The sequence below is a fragment of the Gavia stellata genome, chromosome 3, assembly GCF_030936135.1.
Source record: "Gavia stellata isolate bGavSte3 chromosome 3, bGavSte3.hap2, whole genome shotgun sequence".
In the NCBI taxonomy this organism is placed as follows: Eukaryota; Metazoa; Chordata; class Aves; order Gaviiformes; family Gaviidae; genus Gavia; species Gavia stellata.
Window position 1 is genome coordinate 57,298,652 of NC_082596.1, and position 14,320 is coordinate 57,312,971.

At 37.0% G+C, this 14,320-nt stretch overlaps 1 protein-coding gene across 1 annotated transcript in view; it reads left to right on the forward strand.

Moving 5' to 3' along the window:
- The window catches only part of VAPA (VAMP associated protein A), a 28,235-nt gene extending 20,089 nt beyond the window's left edge, over positions 1–8,146 (forward strand). The window contains exons 3-6 of the mRNA XM_059836298.1: positions 1,122–1,225; positions 3,211–3,291; positions 6,216–6,392; positions 7,377–8,146. Coding sequence (XP_059692281.1) covers positions 1,122–1,225; positions 3,211–3,291; positions 6,216–6,392; positions 7,377–7,535 — 521 coding nt within the window. The 3' untranslated portion in view covers positions 7,536–8,146. The remainder of the gene's footprint in view (positions 1–1,121; positions 1,226–3,210; positions 3,292–6,215; positions 6,393–7,376) is intronic.
- Positions 8,147–14,320: the final 6,174 nt, after the last annotated feature.

The following is a 14,320-nucleotide window of genomic DNA, read 5'->3' on the forward strand; positions in this document are numbered from 1 at the left end:
CAAAATAATAACTTTAGAAACATGAATTTCTGTTCTTGACCAACAGACTTTTCAACTTTGGAAAGCTGAAGGTACAGTAAAAAGGCTGTTACTCAGAAAGTCTGAACCGCTTGCATACTCTACCTCTGGTACTTCTAGCACAAACTATGTTGTGTCAAAAATGTCTAGTTTCATCCAGAAGTTTTTTATTTTTAAAATCTACATTACAGTATGTTGAAAGCTGAAAATGTGGCAAGAGAATACATGAGATAAAATGCAAGGAGTGGGTATTATGAGATTTATTTGAATGTTTCACTTAAAGCTGCCTTTACCGAGAATTTGATTTTTGAATCCCATCTGTCTGTCTTTGCTGGTAAAATGCGGTGGAGGCCCAAAACTTGCCATAGAATTAAAGTGTGTACCTGGATTTTGGAGTACTTTTGGACAGATGTTAACTGTTAGACTGGACTCGAGGTTAAGAATGTTAAAACCTGAGTGAAATGTTCTGTGTAGTTATTTAATAACTAATCACTACACGTTTTTTTTTTTAAAGAGCTCAGTTTGAAAGTATTTTAAAGATGTATTATTAAAGCCCCAGGCAGCTTTACCTCCTGTAGTTTGATTTAAGTATTTTAGTAGTTTTGCTCCCAGCTTAGGTTAATCTACCTTTAGAAGTCAGTTGAAGTTACCCCACTGCTTGGTGGTCTAGCTAATGTAGGTTCTCGCTGTCCTTCCGCCGCCCGCCCCCTGCCCGGGTAACTGTCATAATGTGTGCTACAATTCTTCAACTTTGCATTAGCTTAATCATAAAAAGTGTTTATTCCCAAGAAAAGTCCTGTGGTGTTTGCTTGGCGGGTTTTTTTTTGTTTGTCTTACAGGATCTGTTTGTACATACTTGTATATGAAATGTCTTTTAGCTATAGTAATTACAGAAATAATCATGTCAGCTACAGCAGACTGTGAAAAAATTCTATGATCTTTCCTCTCAGTACCTGTTGCTACAGTATGTATCTGCTCTATTTTCAACACTGCCTTTGCATTTTAACTTTGTTCAGTGAGAAGGAAATCTAAAGTGGATAGCATGCTTGTTAATAATTAGCTGAAGAATCAAAGTTTTATGCTTTATTTTTTCTTTTGAACAGTAATGCTGCAGCCTTTTGACTACGACCCAAATGAGAAGAGTAAACACAAGTTTATGGTACAAACAACCTATGCACCGCCAAATATTTTAGATATGGAGGCAGTGGTAAGTAAAAATGGGGTAAACTGACTGTTGTATATATTTTTTTTTCCTTAAAAATTCAGGCTTAAAGTGTGAATGAATTATGTTTTTGCAGTTTACTTTTGGAGAAGAATTGGGTTTTCTCTGAACAAGTATGACTTCCATATGTGATTCAGGGTTTTTAATATTAAATACAAGCTCAGTTCTTAGAACTTGCCTAGTGAGCTGGTTGAATGGAAATAGTAGTGAATCTAAGGTAAGGTCGGTTCAGTGTTAAAATATGGGCATAAACAGATTGTATTTGAAGGAATCAAGAGTATATTTAAACAACAAGCCTGAAGCTGTATGAAATGGGTGCATTTGGTCTGAAAAGTGTTTAAGTGAAATGTTGAATGGGATTATAATGAATTAAAATGTTATACAAGATACCAAGTGGCTAAACACAGCAGAAATGATGGATTTATTTTCTGTTTTAATAGAACATATTGTAGATTCAGTTGTTAAGCAGGACTGGTCTGATGAAAGATCCAGAAAGAAGATATTTAGGTTTGTGCTTGTTAGTTCAGAAGTAAAGGACACCTGTTTCTGACGTTACAAGCTGGCAGCAATGGGAAGGAAGCCTTCAGTTGTCAAAACATGCCCTTTAGGGTGTACACGGACTCCCATAAGCATGTATATTAAGGTGGAGGGGAAAGATGTACAGGCTTCTGTCTCTAGAGACTGTTTTAACGAATGCGTGAGTTTACACAGGTATGTTCAATGTTCACTCAAGGCAGAGGAGGAGAGGGGAAACAAAGGATAAAGATGAGGTTTTTATAAATCACTGAAATCTACTAGACCTCTGTAGGTTTAGGCTCTGTACCCTTACATGATGGCAAAGACTACTGTGGCATCACTCTTCACTGGAAACAGTGGAATACCTTTCAGATTTTGTTAAGCTTTTGAGGCATGTAGCTAGAAAGTTAACATTTCTCTTCCTTGTTGGTCTGGTTTACTTTTTCCTAATATACTCTGATAGCTCTTGGTTATATATGGTAAGTGAAGTGTAACTTTTTGGTGAAGGTATAAAAACCCACTTTAGAAATACCTTTCAAATAACTGCTTTCTTAGTGTGTTCAGGTATAGAATACTGAGAAACAGATCTTGCAGAAAATCGGTGATTATAGTTGTAAGTTACTGTACAATTAATGCCACTGAAAAAAAGAACAACAACAAAAAAGGAAGGATGTTATGAAAAGCCTGGATATTCTAGTCTGTAAGAACTGCAATTCTAAGGTAACTTCAGAGGACCTATTGTTGGGAAAAATGCCGCAGACTTCAGATCAGTCTCTGAGCCTAAAGGTTTAAGGCAACTACATGAAGTGTATGCTTTGAAAGTTAATTGTCAGTTGAACAGAGAGATTCCAGCATATTTCACAATTATTTAAATATATTGATAACCATTAGAATTTAAAATGTTTTTTTATAAACAGCTTTGAAAAATTCTCTAGGCCCAAATTGTAATGTATTATGCAGTAAAAGGAGGAAGTGGTTAAAAATCTAAAATATGAAGAACTAAAGAAATTTACTTTGGAACTAAATACAGAGTCACTAAAAGGTGTCTTTCAATCTTTTGTTTAAAATCGGTGCTTCCAAGATGGGACATAAGGAGTACATTTACCACGGAGTGATAGGGCTAGAACTTTGTTCTTAAACCGACTCAGATGGTACTTGTTCCTCATTGTGTGTTAAAGGAACCACTGTATTGTTCCCTCCCTGTCCCCTACAAACCTCTGGATCCATCTTGCATTCAATTTACTCATTCCGTTTCCGGACTTAATTTCTAGCTTTCATTACTTCGCAGAAAAGTGAACAAAAAAACATGGTTCGGAAGCAAGTCTGAAAATTGCAGCTAGGGTAAGGACAGTATTCAGCTATATAGGTGGCAGGTACTAAGAGCAAACTTATGAACTGTTCAGATGTTTGCATGGGTCTGGCATGTTAAGTAACTATATTAATTGTTGTCTTAGTGGAAAGAAGCAAAACCTGATGAGTTAATGGACTCCAAATTGAGATGTGTGTTTGAAATGCCCAATGAAAATGATAAACTGGTAAGTAAGAAAAGAGTAAGAAACTGTCATACACTGACTGCTAGGATCTCACAGAAACTTGTTTTGAATTTTTTTTAAACCTGTTTGATTTCTTGACTAAATGGATTGTAGGAATTTGTACTAAATTAGATGGGGGGGTGTTCAGTATACAACTTCTCAAAGATTCATAGAATCATAGAACTACCCAGGTTGAAAGGGACCTTGAAATACTATGTGATCCAACCTTCCGTTGAAAAGGGAGCACTCTGTCCAACTGCATCTTAAAAACCTCCAGCAACGGAGACTAGCGCCAAAAATTATTATCTTTTCATTATTGTTATTAGTGATTTGCTTTAGCATTTTATTGCTGTCTGATTAAAAAAAAAAAAATCTTCAATACTGCATACAGTGAAAAGTGAATTGCATCACTTGCTTTTTAAAGTATTGAAAGCTTTTCAGTTTTAAAAATTCTGTTTCTAATTCAGGTGAATTAGAAAAGGAAGTACTGATTAGAAAATAATGCATGCTTTGGGAATCCTAATTGCATTTTTTTAAGGTAGTGGTGAAGACAGATAATCAGACAAAAAAAAAAAAATCACATTACCTCTTTCATGCACTTACCTTCAGACAAAATCTATTCCAGTTGTGTAGGAGATGACAGTTTCATTGCATGTAGACTGAAGATGTCTGTTTTGTATTGCCAGATATTTGGAATAATAGTTAACTGTCAGTTACCTAGATGTTTTGCAAAGTATGACTAAATTCTTATGCACTAACATTTTTTTTTTTACCCTCATACTTGAAATTCTGATTTATGGGATCTTAATACTGTATATTCTGGGTTGTTTGGGTTTTTTGGTTTGTTTGGTGGTTTGGTTTTTTTTGGTGCTGCTTTTAGCATTGTGAATTAGAGTGCTAAAGTAGGATTTCTGTAAACAACCTTATTGGTTATATGGCCTTGACTTTTTCTTTTTAGTACTGTCCAGTTTTTACAGTAGTCTGTAAGGCACGTTGGGGGAAAAGTAGCATGAATCCATGCATGTAGAAACCATCTCATTATTTGCATGCATAAAGGGTCTCAGTGAAGGCTGCTAGCTGGCCAGTAGCTGTCTTTGTAACCATTCTTTTAATACAGTTTTTGGAGTGTAATGTAAAGGTATTTTTCAGATGAGATGTCAGTATAATGTTTTTGGTGTTTGTGGTGTGGTTTTGGGGGTTTTTTTGGATTTTTTTTTTTTGTAAAGGATAATTTGTGAGTTGCAGCCTTTTATTCAGGTGTAAGATGCCTAAGTGTGTGTTAAATGCTAAAACTGTAAAGATTAAACATTTATTATCAAGGCACTTAGTTGTCTACTTTCTGTGGTTTTTACCTTCTTATTAAATTACGTCTTAAATATTAGAAAAAATATACTTGTTTTTAATTTTATAAAATGTGTAAAGTAGTGAGGGAAATGTAGTGGATAATACAAAACTACCTCCTTTTGTACTATGTGATATCTTCATAGTATTGACTGTACAGAATAATTGTATTTTTCTGAGTAGCAGCATAGGGTTGCAAAACTCTTGCTTTAGCAGTTGTTTTTGTCAATCCCTTAAACATGGCAATGAGAAATCTGCCAAGTCCTGAGGGTAAGCCTCACCTGCTGCCTCAGGATATACCTACACCAGGACACAAGTATTTCACTCCAGTCATTGACAACTTTTCTTCAGATGCCTACCAGTCATAGCCAGAAGATTGACATGAAGAAACGAGTCAGTGAGGTCAAACAGCAGAAGGAGGTTTATTCCAGGGAGATAAGTCTTAAGTCTCTAATGAAGTTTCAGTGCTACTAAAGGAATTCAGTTCAGCTAGCAAACCAATTAAAAAAGCAATGGATCCCATTTTGCTTACTCATGATACAAAAATATGTTGGTCTTTTTAAACCCAGTTAGGAGTACTTGTGTGGAGTAGCAGGATCTGGCTCTTAGGCTATCTATGGCTGCATTGCAAAAAATGTAAAATGCGAGCAGATGCGGTAGACCAAATACTGCTACTTACATAGGAACGAAAGGGATTCTTGCATTTTTTTTAATTGCTTTGTTATTACATAGATATGTTTACCTTTTAATAGGTTTTCTGTTACATTTAGTACTTACCTTGGACTGCTTTGGTTATGAAAGATGCAGTATGGTGCTGGTCTAAATGACACAGCTATGTAGCCAAGCAAGTAGGAATACAGAAGCCTGAATCTGAATACGATCTGTTTTTGAGTGTGTTGCCATGTGAATGCTATGTTTTTACAAATGGTAACCTGTACTATACAGTTGAATCCATAGTATTATTAATGTCTACTGAAGATCATTGTATATTTTGAGCAAAGCTGGGGGAACTAGATTTTTAATTTTATTTTTGTCTTTTTCACAGCTTTTTATGTGACTTTTCACTTGTATTCAAAATTAGTAATGTGTATTTCAGAGATGCTGTGAGACTTGAATTCTATGTTTGTGCAATACTTTATTTTCGTTCAGTAAGAGGTACTATAAGTGCAAAATATTTATGCCATACATACTTCATATTAGTTTGTGACACAACCTGTTTTCTTTTTACTTTTTGTTTCTTACTATTACAGGATTACTTTCTTACTTTTATTTCTTCCCCTCAAGTTCAAATGCTGTTTGGTGTATTTTATGCCATCTTTTGGATGCCTGCTGGGTCAGTGTTAAGCAGCTAAAGTATTAATTTTTGTCTCGGTAGCATGTAGTACCAAATGTAAACAGTGCAATCTTCTCTTGCTTTTTAATATTTGAGATAATCAGAATTGAACTAATAACAGAAGTCTTTGTTCAGATTACTGTAAATATTAACTTAATTGAACTGTATTAGTAGCTGGATTGCCTCAGTTTTAAGCTGTGGATGATTTTTCTCTAGGTAAGTAAAAATCTCAAGTAATTCTTAATATTTGTAGAATGATATAGATGCAAGCAAACCCGCCCCAGTACTGAATACATCTAAGCAGGATGGACCGATGCCAAAACCACATAGTGTTTCACTTAATGATACTGAAACAAGGAAGCTAGTGGAGGAGTGCAAAAGACTTCAAGCAGAGATTATGAAGCTGACAGATGAAAATCGGCACCTGAGAGTAAGTTCTGCTTCCATGTTTATATTGAAGTGGCTTCACTCTTCTTGATTGAAAGGTCTGGTTTGTAATTAGGCCAACAGATGTGTATTCCAGAAAGTAGATACAACTGTTAGAATGTCAAGATTGAGTTGTAATATGATTTTACTGTCCTGTATATACTGTATATTTTGAACTTCTCAGTGATGGAGAATTTGACTGTCATGGATGAGATACTGAAGCTACATAATTTTCTTCTTAAATGAAATGGTCCTATTTCAAGGTGGTCTTAGTTACTTTAAGTCTAAATCAGAGATACTGAATTAGTAGCTTTTATTAAAAGTGCATTATTCTTCATTAAGAATGAGTAAATGAGATCCAAAGCGGTAACATTCTGTATCACAGATTGTTAGTGAACAAGAACAATTGTTTGCCTGGACGAGGTAAGCAAACACTACTTTCCAGTACCTTTATGTAAAGGTGCCGTTTCAGTAACCTGTAACTAGTCAATATGTGACTTTATGTGACTTTCTATAGACCTGCTTTTGGGTATCTGACAATTTCATTGGCCATGGTAGCCTTCTAAAGAACTTTGAAATAATGATGTCTCCACACCTGTAATTCTGATGACATTGGAACATTTGGAGAAACACTACACAAAGCAGATGTTTCTCCTTAGCAATAAGGAATTACTGCTATTTAATTCTGATGCATAGTAAGTAAAAGCAGGATTTGTCGCTGTGCCTAGAAGAATTTCAGAATCTTTCTTAACCAGAGCATGGAGTGGATTACCTGTCCTTATTTGAAATATTATGGTTTGCTATGTTCATATTTTGGATTTTGGTGTGGTGTAATGTTGGCGGGGGGTTGTGTGTGGGTTTGGTTTTTTTTTTAACTTTTATTTAAATGTTCACCAGTAAATTTGGCCTTTGAATTCAGTTTTTACAAATGTAAAGAAGATGTGTTCATACATTTTTTTTCCATCTGTGTTTTTTTTTTCTCCCTCAGGATGAAGGCTTGAGGCTCAGAAAGGTAGCACACTCGGATAAATCTGGATCACCCACAGCTTTGGCCCTCAGAGATAATGGCTCTAATTCTCTTCCTTCACTTCTTGTTGTAATTGCAGCCATTTTCATCGGATTCTTTCTAGGGAAGTTCATCTTGTAGAAAGAATGAGTGAGAGAAGCATGCAAAACGCAGCTTCCTTTTTTTTTTCTTGGCCAGAAAAAGATTTGTTTACCTACCACTTCATTGGTAGTATGGCCCAAGTGGTCATTTTTGTGTACAGCATCATAACAGGCTTTGCCTTTAATGGTCTCGCACGGTTAGAAAACACAATCTGAAAAGACAAACTGTTCGGCTACTGGACAAAATTGTACATTAAGTCATCAATAGCAGGTGTCAGTTGCACAGTCAGTCCTTTATGCAAATTCATAAATAAAGAATTGTTCTTTCTTTTGGTGGTTTTAATAAGAATTCAAAAATTGTTCAGTCTTGTAAATGTTATTTTAATAATCCTTTAAAATTTTATCTGTTGCTGTTACCTCTTGAAAAATGATTTATTAGATTGCTAATCCCACTCATTCAGGAATATGACAAGAGGTATTCTGGGGGAAACGGTGCCTCTTACTGTGTAAATTTTCTCCTTACCTTACTTTGCTAATATCATGGCAGAATTTCTTTCTTATCCCTTGTGAGGCATTGTTGAGAGTTCTTCATCCTTACAATCCTGTCCCATAATATTTAACATTACAAAAGAAATAAAATTGTTAACAGATTTTTCTGTTGGGTAGCCTGTCTGTGTGTGTCGTACTTTTAGAAGGGTTTCCTAACAAGTTCATTGTTCATGGTAATTTGCTACTTGTAACAAATGGCTATTTTGAAGTTTATTTGCTTAAGTCTCTGGCTTAGACTGTTGTAATTGAAGCTTGGGGGGGGGAAAAAAAAAGGTTTCCATTCCATTTGTTTAAAAAAAATGAACTATTTTCTGGCTGCTTTCAGCTACAGAGAGGATGGTTATCAAACTTGTTTTGGGACAGAGTAATTTGGATATCCAGCAGGTACAAGTACCAAACATGAATGTTTTCAGTATATTAACAACTTGCTTGGATTGTGCGGGAGTGTAATAATCAACCTTCTGTTCCATCTTTGGATCTTCTGGGTGTCTTCCAGGAGTCAGCATTATTCTTTGATTTCATAAGGGTACTTAATTCACACATACTAATTTACTCAGTTTGTATTTCTGTTTTAGCAGATATTAAAAAATGCAATTTGAATGATTCAGACACCCATAGTGAATTCCATGATGCAGAAGAGTTGATATTTGCTGAGTGAGCCTCAGTTGCTCACTTTATGAAAATTAAAATCATTTTTATGCAATTCTTGGCAGATCTACCTGTGTTAACCGTGTATAGCTAAGTTCTAAAGAATGCATTTTTTTGGGGTCTGAAATGCTTCCCTGCACTTAATCTTATGTCTTGCCTCATCTCTGAATATGTCATAAAAACAAACAGTAGTATTGGAACAAAATATTATCTGTACTTCTGACTAAGCATAACCCAATACAGGGAATTACTTGTAAACTGAAAATCTGCAGAAGGGGTATACTCCTGTAAGCAAAATTGTGTATGCTCTTGGACAGCTTGACTTGATGTGGTGCAGCTAAGTGTGTTAGACCTTGGTATATGCACACCTTATGTAGCTGAGAAAAATGTTCTGGAGAAGATGTACGTTATCTTGGTTGCCTTTGATTTCTAGTGCTATTTTTAAAAAAAGAAAACTATAATTACATCATGTTCTATCATTGCTCTCTGTGATAAACTTTTTTATAAAATCTTGCATATGTGCAAGGAAGATGATGCTGAAGATGCAAATACTGCTTATCTTTTCACTTAAGCATGCAAGCACAGATGTTTCCAATTACTTGTTCCAGTGTCTGCATTCAAGTCTCCTTCCCCTCCCAGTGACTGGAAAAACTTGGTCTTGATTATTTTGGTTCTGCTGGTTCAGATGGGTGTAATTCTTCTGTTGTTCCCCGCCCCCCCCCCCCCCCCCCCCAAACATTGCTGCATCAAAGTTTTGTAGCCTGTTCCAAACTGATTATGTGGAAAATGATGAAAGCAATAGTGTGCAGGGTGTAGTTTGTTTCAGACAGAGAAGTCATTCCTGCATTGAAGGGGAAAAAAAAAAAAAATCCTCTGGAAGATCTTAAAATGTTTACAGCATACCGTATGGAGGTTTTCAAGGGTAGCTAGCACTTTCAGGACTTGAGAGCAGAAAAAGGAGTCATTGCTTAATGCAGCTGACTTGTTTTTGATACCTGGCAGCAGAAATAAGGTAAAAATAACTATAAAATCAGATTGAAATAACTTTTTTCATAAATAACAGGTGGTCGTAAAACTTGGTCATGGTTTAAGTAATGTCTTCAAAGTGAAAGTGTGCAGCGGTCTCGTAACCAGTGTACTTACTAATGGTATAAGGAGACTGTCTTGGTTTCCAGTAATCCCGTCATAGCTGTATATAAAATGTAATGCTAAAACTATTTTGCTCTCAGGAGTCATTTTGGATGAGATAAACTGTATTCAGTGAATTATGTAATATGGATTAAATTGTTTGTCTTTGTTCCTGAAATGGTTAGAACTTCTTGCTTTGTCCGCCTGCTTACTTGTGTATGTAAGCACGGGGAAATACAGTCTCTCCACTGCTCCTAGTGATATGATTAGACAACGATGCCCACAAAGTCATGTGAGGCTAAATGTGTACCTACAGTTAAATATGTATTGCAGGTTGCTCTTCTGATTTATCAAAAGGAAAAGATGGAACAAGTATACAGTATCAAAGTAGTATTTTAAAGTTTTTATGAATATAGCACTTTAAAAAAGAGTAGTATAATGGTTCAAGGGGGAGGAAAAAAAGCCTAGTTAAATAGATGATGTAGCTTCTGTAGTAATTCTGGGCACCAAATTTAAGACACTTAAAAATATATATATATGAAGTTCATTTAAGAAAAAGTTATTTGTATCAATGCACAAGTTATTTGTGCACTTCTACTCATTCTCTAAAAGCTGTTGACAAACACTGTTGCCCAGGCTTGCATGTTTCTGCTGCTGTGATTGAAGCCAATTTACATATAAGAAGCAACCAAACACTAGCTTGAAACGTCATTATCCTCTTGGGAGGAGAGAGGGTGGAGGGAGGAGGTGGAAGGTGACATTTTGCCAAAGGGCAAAAGACAAAGTCAATAAGCAAAACTTATCTTTCAGGCCTTCTTCAAAGATATTAAAAGTTGAAGTGTTAATAAACAATTAAAAATGTAGTAGTGTCCTTTATTTTGGAACTTCTCCCTGACTCTGTACGTTCTGTAGGCTGCTGATAGTGAATAGATGTATCTAGTCCACCTCACAGGCGGTGTAACTGCCCTGCTTCTAGGTGCTGCTGGTAAACAGCATGAAGTTAGCATGGATGAAGATTCAGTGTTGGAGTGAAGAGCAGGTGCCTGAATCAAGGCAACACTGAGGATGCTGATGATTTGTCAGATTTCTAATAGTCATCCTGACAAAGAGTTCTATTTTTCCTGTTTAGAGCCCCTAGGTACTTATGCTTGAACTGACTTGCCAGGGCAAACACTTGCTTCAGTCTGGCAAAAGATGGAATGAGAGCTACACAGTTACAGAGCAACCCTAATAAACATTCACTATAACACTGAAATGCCCTGCTCTTCGTCTTTATCTGTGGGATGAAATTCTGTAGCTCATCTTTTTAGCCATGTTGCTGTGAAGGTAACAGTTCCCTGCTTTGCTTTTTATGCTGGTTTCTATTGAATGGCTTTGTGGGGTGTGTCCTGGAAGGCACATCCATGTGTAGCACTGACCACCCCTGCCAGGGAGGCTTCGTCTTTGCTGATCTCGAGCATGTGTGGCAGCTTTAGTCTGGTGGCACACTTTAATGTTGGACAAGAGGGGAGGCTAAATACAGGAGTCAGTTTTCACAAGGGTTTGAGCTCCTGTAGGAAGGACTGAAACTAATGATGATTAAATGAGACTGATTTCTTTATTTCCTGTCTGAACTTCTTTTCCGGGGCACTCAAATAATGTAACCAAGTATATGGTCAAAAGTTGGTCTGTTGTGTTTTTCTTTTTGAATGCAGGTTGCGTATGTTTAAGAAAAATTCCTGATTCTGATAGGACTGTGTAAGCAGAGGTAGTGATGGTGTCGTCACCTTTATTTGCCTTTTAGGTGACAAATAGCTATGTAGAAATGAGGTCTTGTGCAAAAGCAAAACAATTGATTCTTTTATCTGGCTTTCTCATTACTGCTAGATGGTAAGGTCAGTGCCTCTTTCTCTTTTCCTAGGATAAGGGTTTATGTGTTTGCACGGTGAACTGGATCTAGGAACTGATTTAGAGGAAATATAATTTGTAGGGGATGAAAGATTTTGTTTTAAATAAATCGTGGTATAAGCATCTCCCGCTATGTTTAAATGCCTTTTTTTTTTTTTTTTAAAGCTTGGTACCAGTTTATGTAACGTTGGTAACACTGCCAGCAGGGTATTGAATCCCTGTTTATACAGTAGCTACTTCTGTTGGTGGCAGTGGTGGAATGCTGCTCTTCCCCTCCCTTTTCTTTATCAAAGATTTAAAGGGTGTTGCAGTATCCAGGCACAGAGGTGTGAGACAGACAGCTATTATTATAGCTAAGCAGTCTGAGCTCAGACATTTGAAAGAAATGAAGACTTAATTGAAAGGTGACTGAAATAGTTATTAATTCTGACCTTTTAAACTTGTGTATAAGAAAAATGCATTATGAGTTTTTTTTTTTTAAGTTATTCTGCTTATCAACCAAGTTCTGGGAGAAAAAATTGCCATAGTCTGGGAATAATTATTTCAGGATGTTCTTGGAAGTTTATCTTTCTGCTAGTGCTGGTGCAGGTTCATGTGCTTAGGTGAATTCAGAGAGATTGTCACTGGTGATCAGTGTCTAGGCTGTTCTCAGAATGGGCAGTAATTAAAGAGCAGTCTTTGTGAGTGTCTCAGTCTGCCTTGTAAGGATGGCTTATCCTGGCTTTAGAGATGGGGAAACTGAGGCGCAAGTGTTGGGACAAATGATTGGGAAGGTATGGGTAGGCACAGCCCCTGTTCTCTAGCACACACTCCATCCCCTTTCTCATCAAGCCTTCCTTGAGCCTTGTTCAAGTTTGGGTTTTTTTGTGATTCCAAAATACTGCTTCATGTTGCTTGGAAATTTTTCATAGGCTTTTAAAGCACCTTCCTAAAGACAGCTGTTGCCTTCCCTCTTCCTGAAGCTGTGTTAAACACGCAGAAAATGTGGCTGTTGGAGAGGTGTTTAACAGAGGATTGTGCTCAATGGGATTATAATGCCTGACCTCTGCTAAAGACAGTAGGGGAGGGGGAAAAGATGCTAAACATTCAGTCATGTTGTGTTTGTAGTCTTAGATCATAAAAGTGTGTCTGTGTAGCAAAAAAATTTTTGTGGAGCCAGTGCTGTTTGTACTTCTGAAGTAAAAGAAAACAAACTCTACCCATGGGAGTGGCAAAATATTTTTCTGTTGCTACTTTGATAGTCCAAATACAGACGATACAGACAGCTAGCTCTGATTTTTGGAGGCACTTCTTCAGAAGAGCCAAGGACGACTTTTTTAAAACCTAAATATGTTTGACTCCTGCAAGCAATGGTGCTCCAGCAATAGTAGGCTCACAGAGGTTAAATACACTGATGTGTTTTCACTCAAAATTAGTAAATGCTTTGCTGTTATTACTGCTTTTTGGACCGCAGTCCAACCTCTGCACTTGTATGAGGGCTGGTTTGAGAAATACTAATAATGAGAATCTAGTAATTATCTTAATTATAAAGATTGTGCTCTGTTTCTTAATGGTTGAGAGGCATTGCTTTACATCATTGTGTAGGACAGTCTAGTTTATAGAACTATGTTCTGGAAAGGTTTAGGAGGAAAGTCCACAGAAAACAAAACTTGAACCCTTGGTCAAATAGAGAGCCAGCCCTCTAGAGCGGTAATCAGAGGTACTAAAGAGTGCAGTTTTGATAATGAAGTGAGTGGTTCATAGAATGTGGAAGCTCATGCAGTGGCTAATTTTCCTTGATTGCCTTAATTGCCTCAGGTTAGTTCAAAATTTTGAAATGATAAATATGAGACACCTGTCCCACATCTCACATGGGAACTGGGGAGTGGTTGGTGTGAAGTGAAGAAAAAGGGAGTATGGTAGGAAGACATGGTTGTGGCACCTAGGGACATGGTTTAGTGGTGGACTTGGCAGTGTTAGGTTAATTGCTGGACTCTGAGGATCTTCAGGGTCTTTTCCAACCAACCTAAATGATTCTGTGATTCTATGAGAAGAGCGAAATGAACTGCTTCAGAAGTGACTGTTGATGGTTGTGTCTTCCCAGGACAGCTGGGCTGTTGGAAGGGTCTGTACGTGCTGCCTTCCCCCCAGGCATATGCTGGAAACTGCTGTGGCCTTCTCCAGGAACAGGGCTTCCTCTCCAATCTCAGGGTGTAAAGCCTGAAACATGGTGGCTGGTCTTGTAAACAGGAGAATGCCAGGAGAAGGATTTTCATTGTATTCATGCCCAGGATTGTCTAACTTTGGATTTCCAATGCAGCCTTCAACTTCATGGCACTGCTTTCAGACTTCACTTTTTTGTGTAATACCTTGAAATACTTCAGCCCTTGGGCCTTTCATTTCACATCCCAGCTTCAAGAAAATCAGAACAGATTGCTTTCCTGATTAGGTGAAATCATCTCTTCGTCCTGCCTCCACGGGAACCAGATTACAATGGCAAAGGAAGGTCAGCATATTTGTGGAAAAACTTCTTAAAGAGACAAGGTTTATGTAATTGCAGCATCTTTGTGCTGCTTCTCCCTGTGTGAACTTGAAATCTAATTCAAGCCACATTTGATAGAGAGGTTGGTGTTT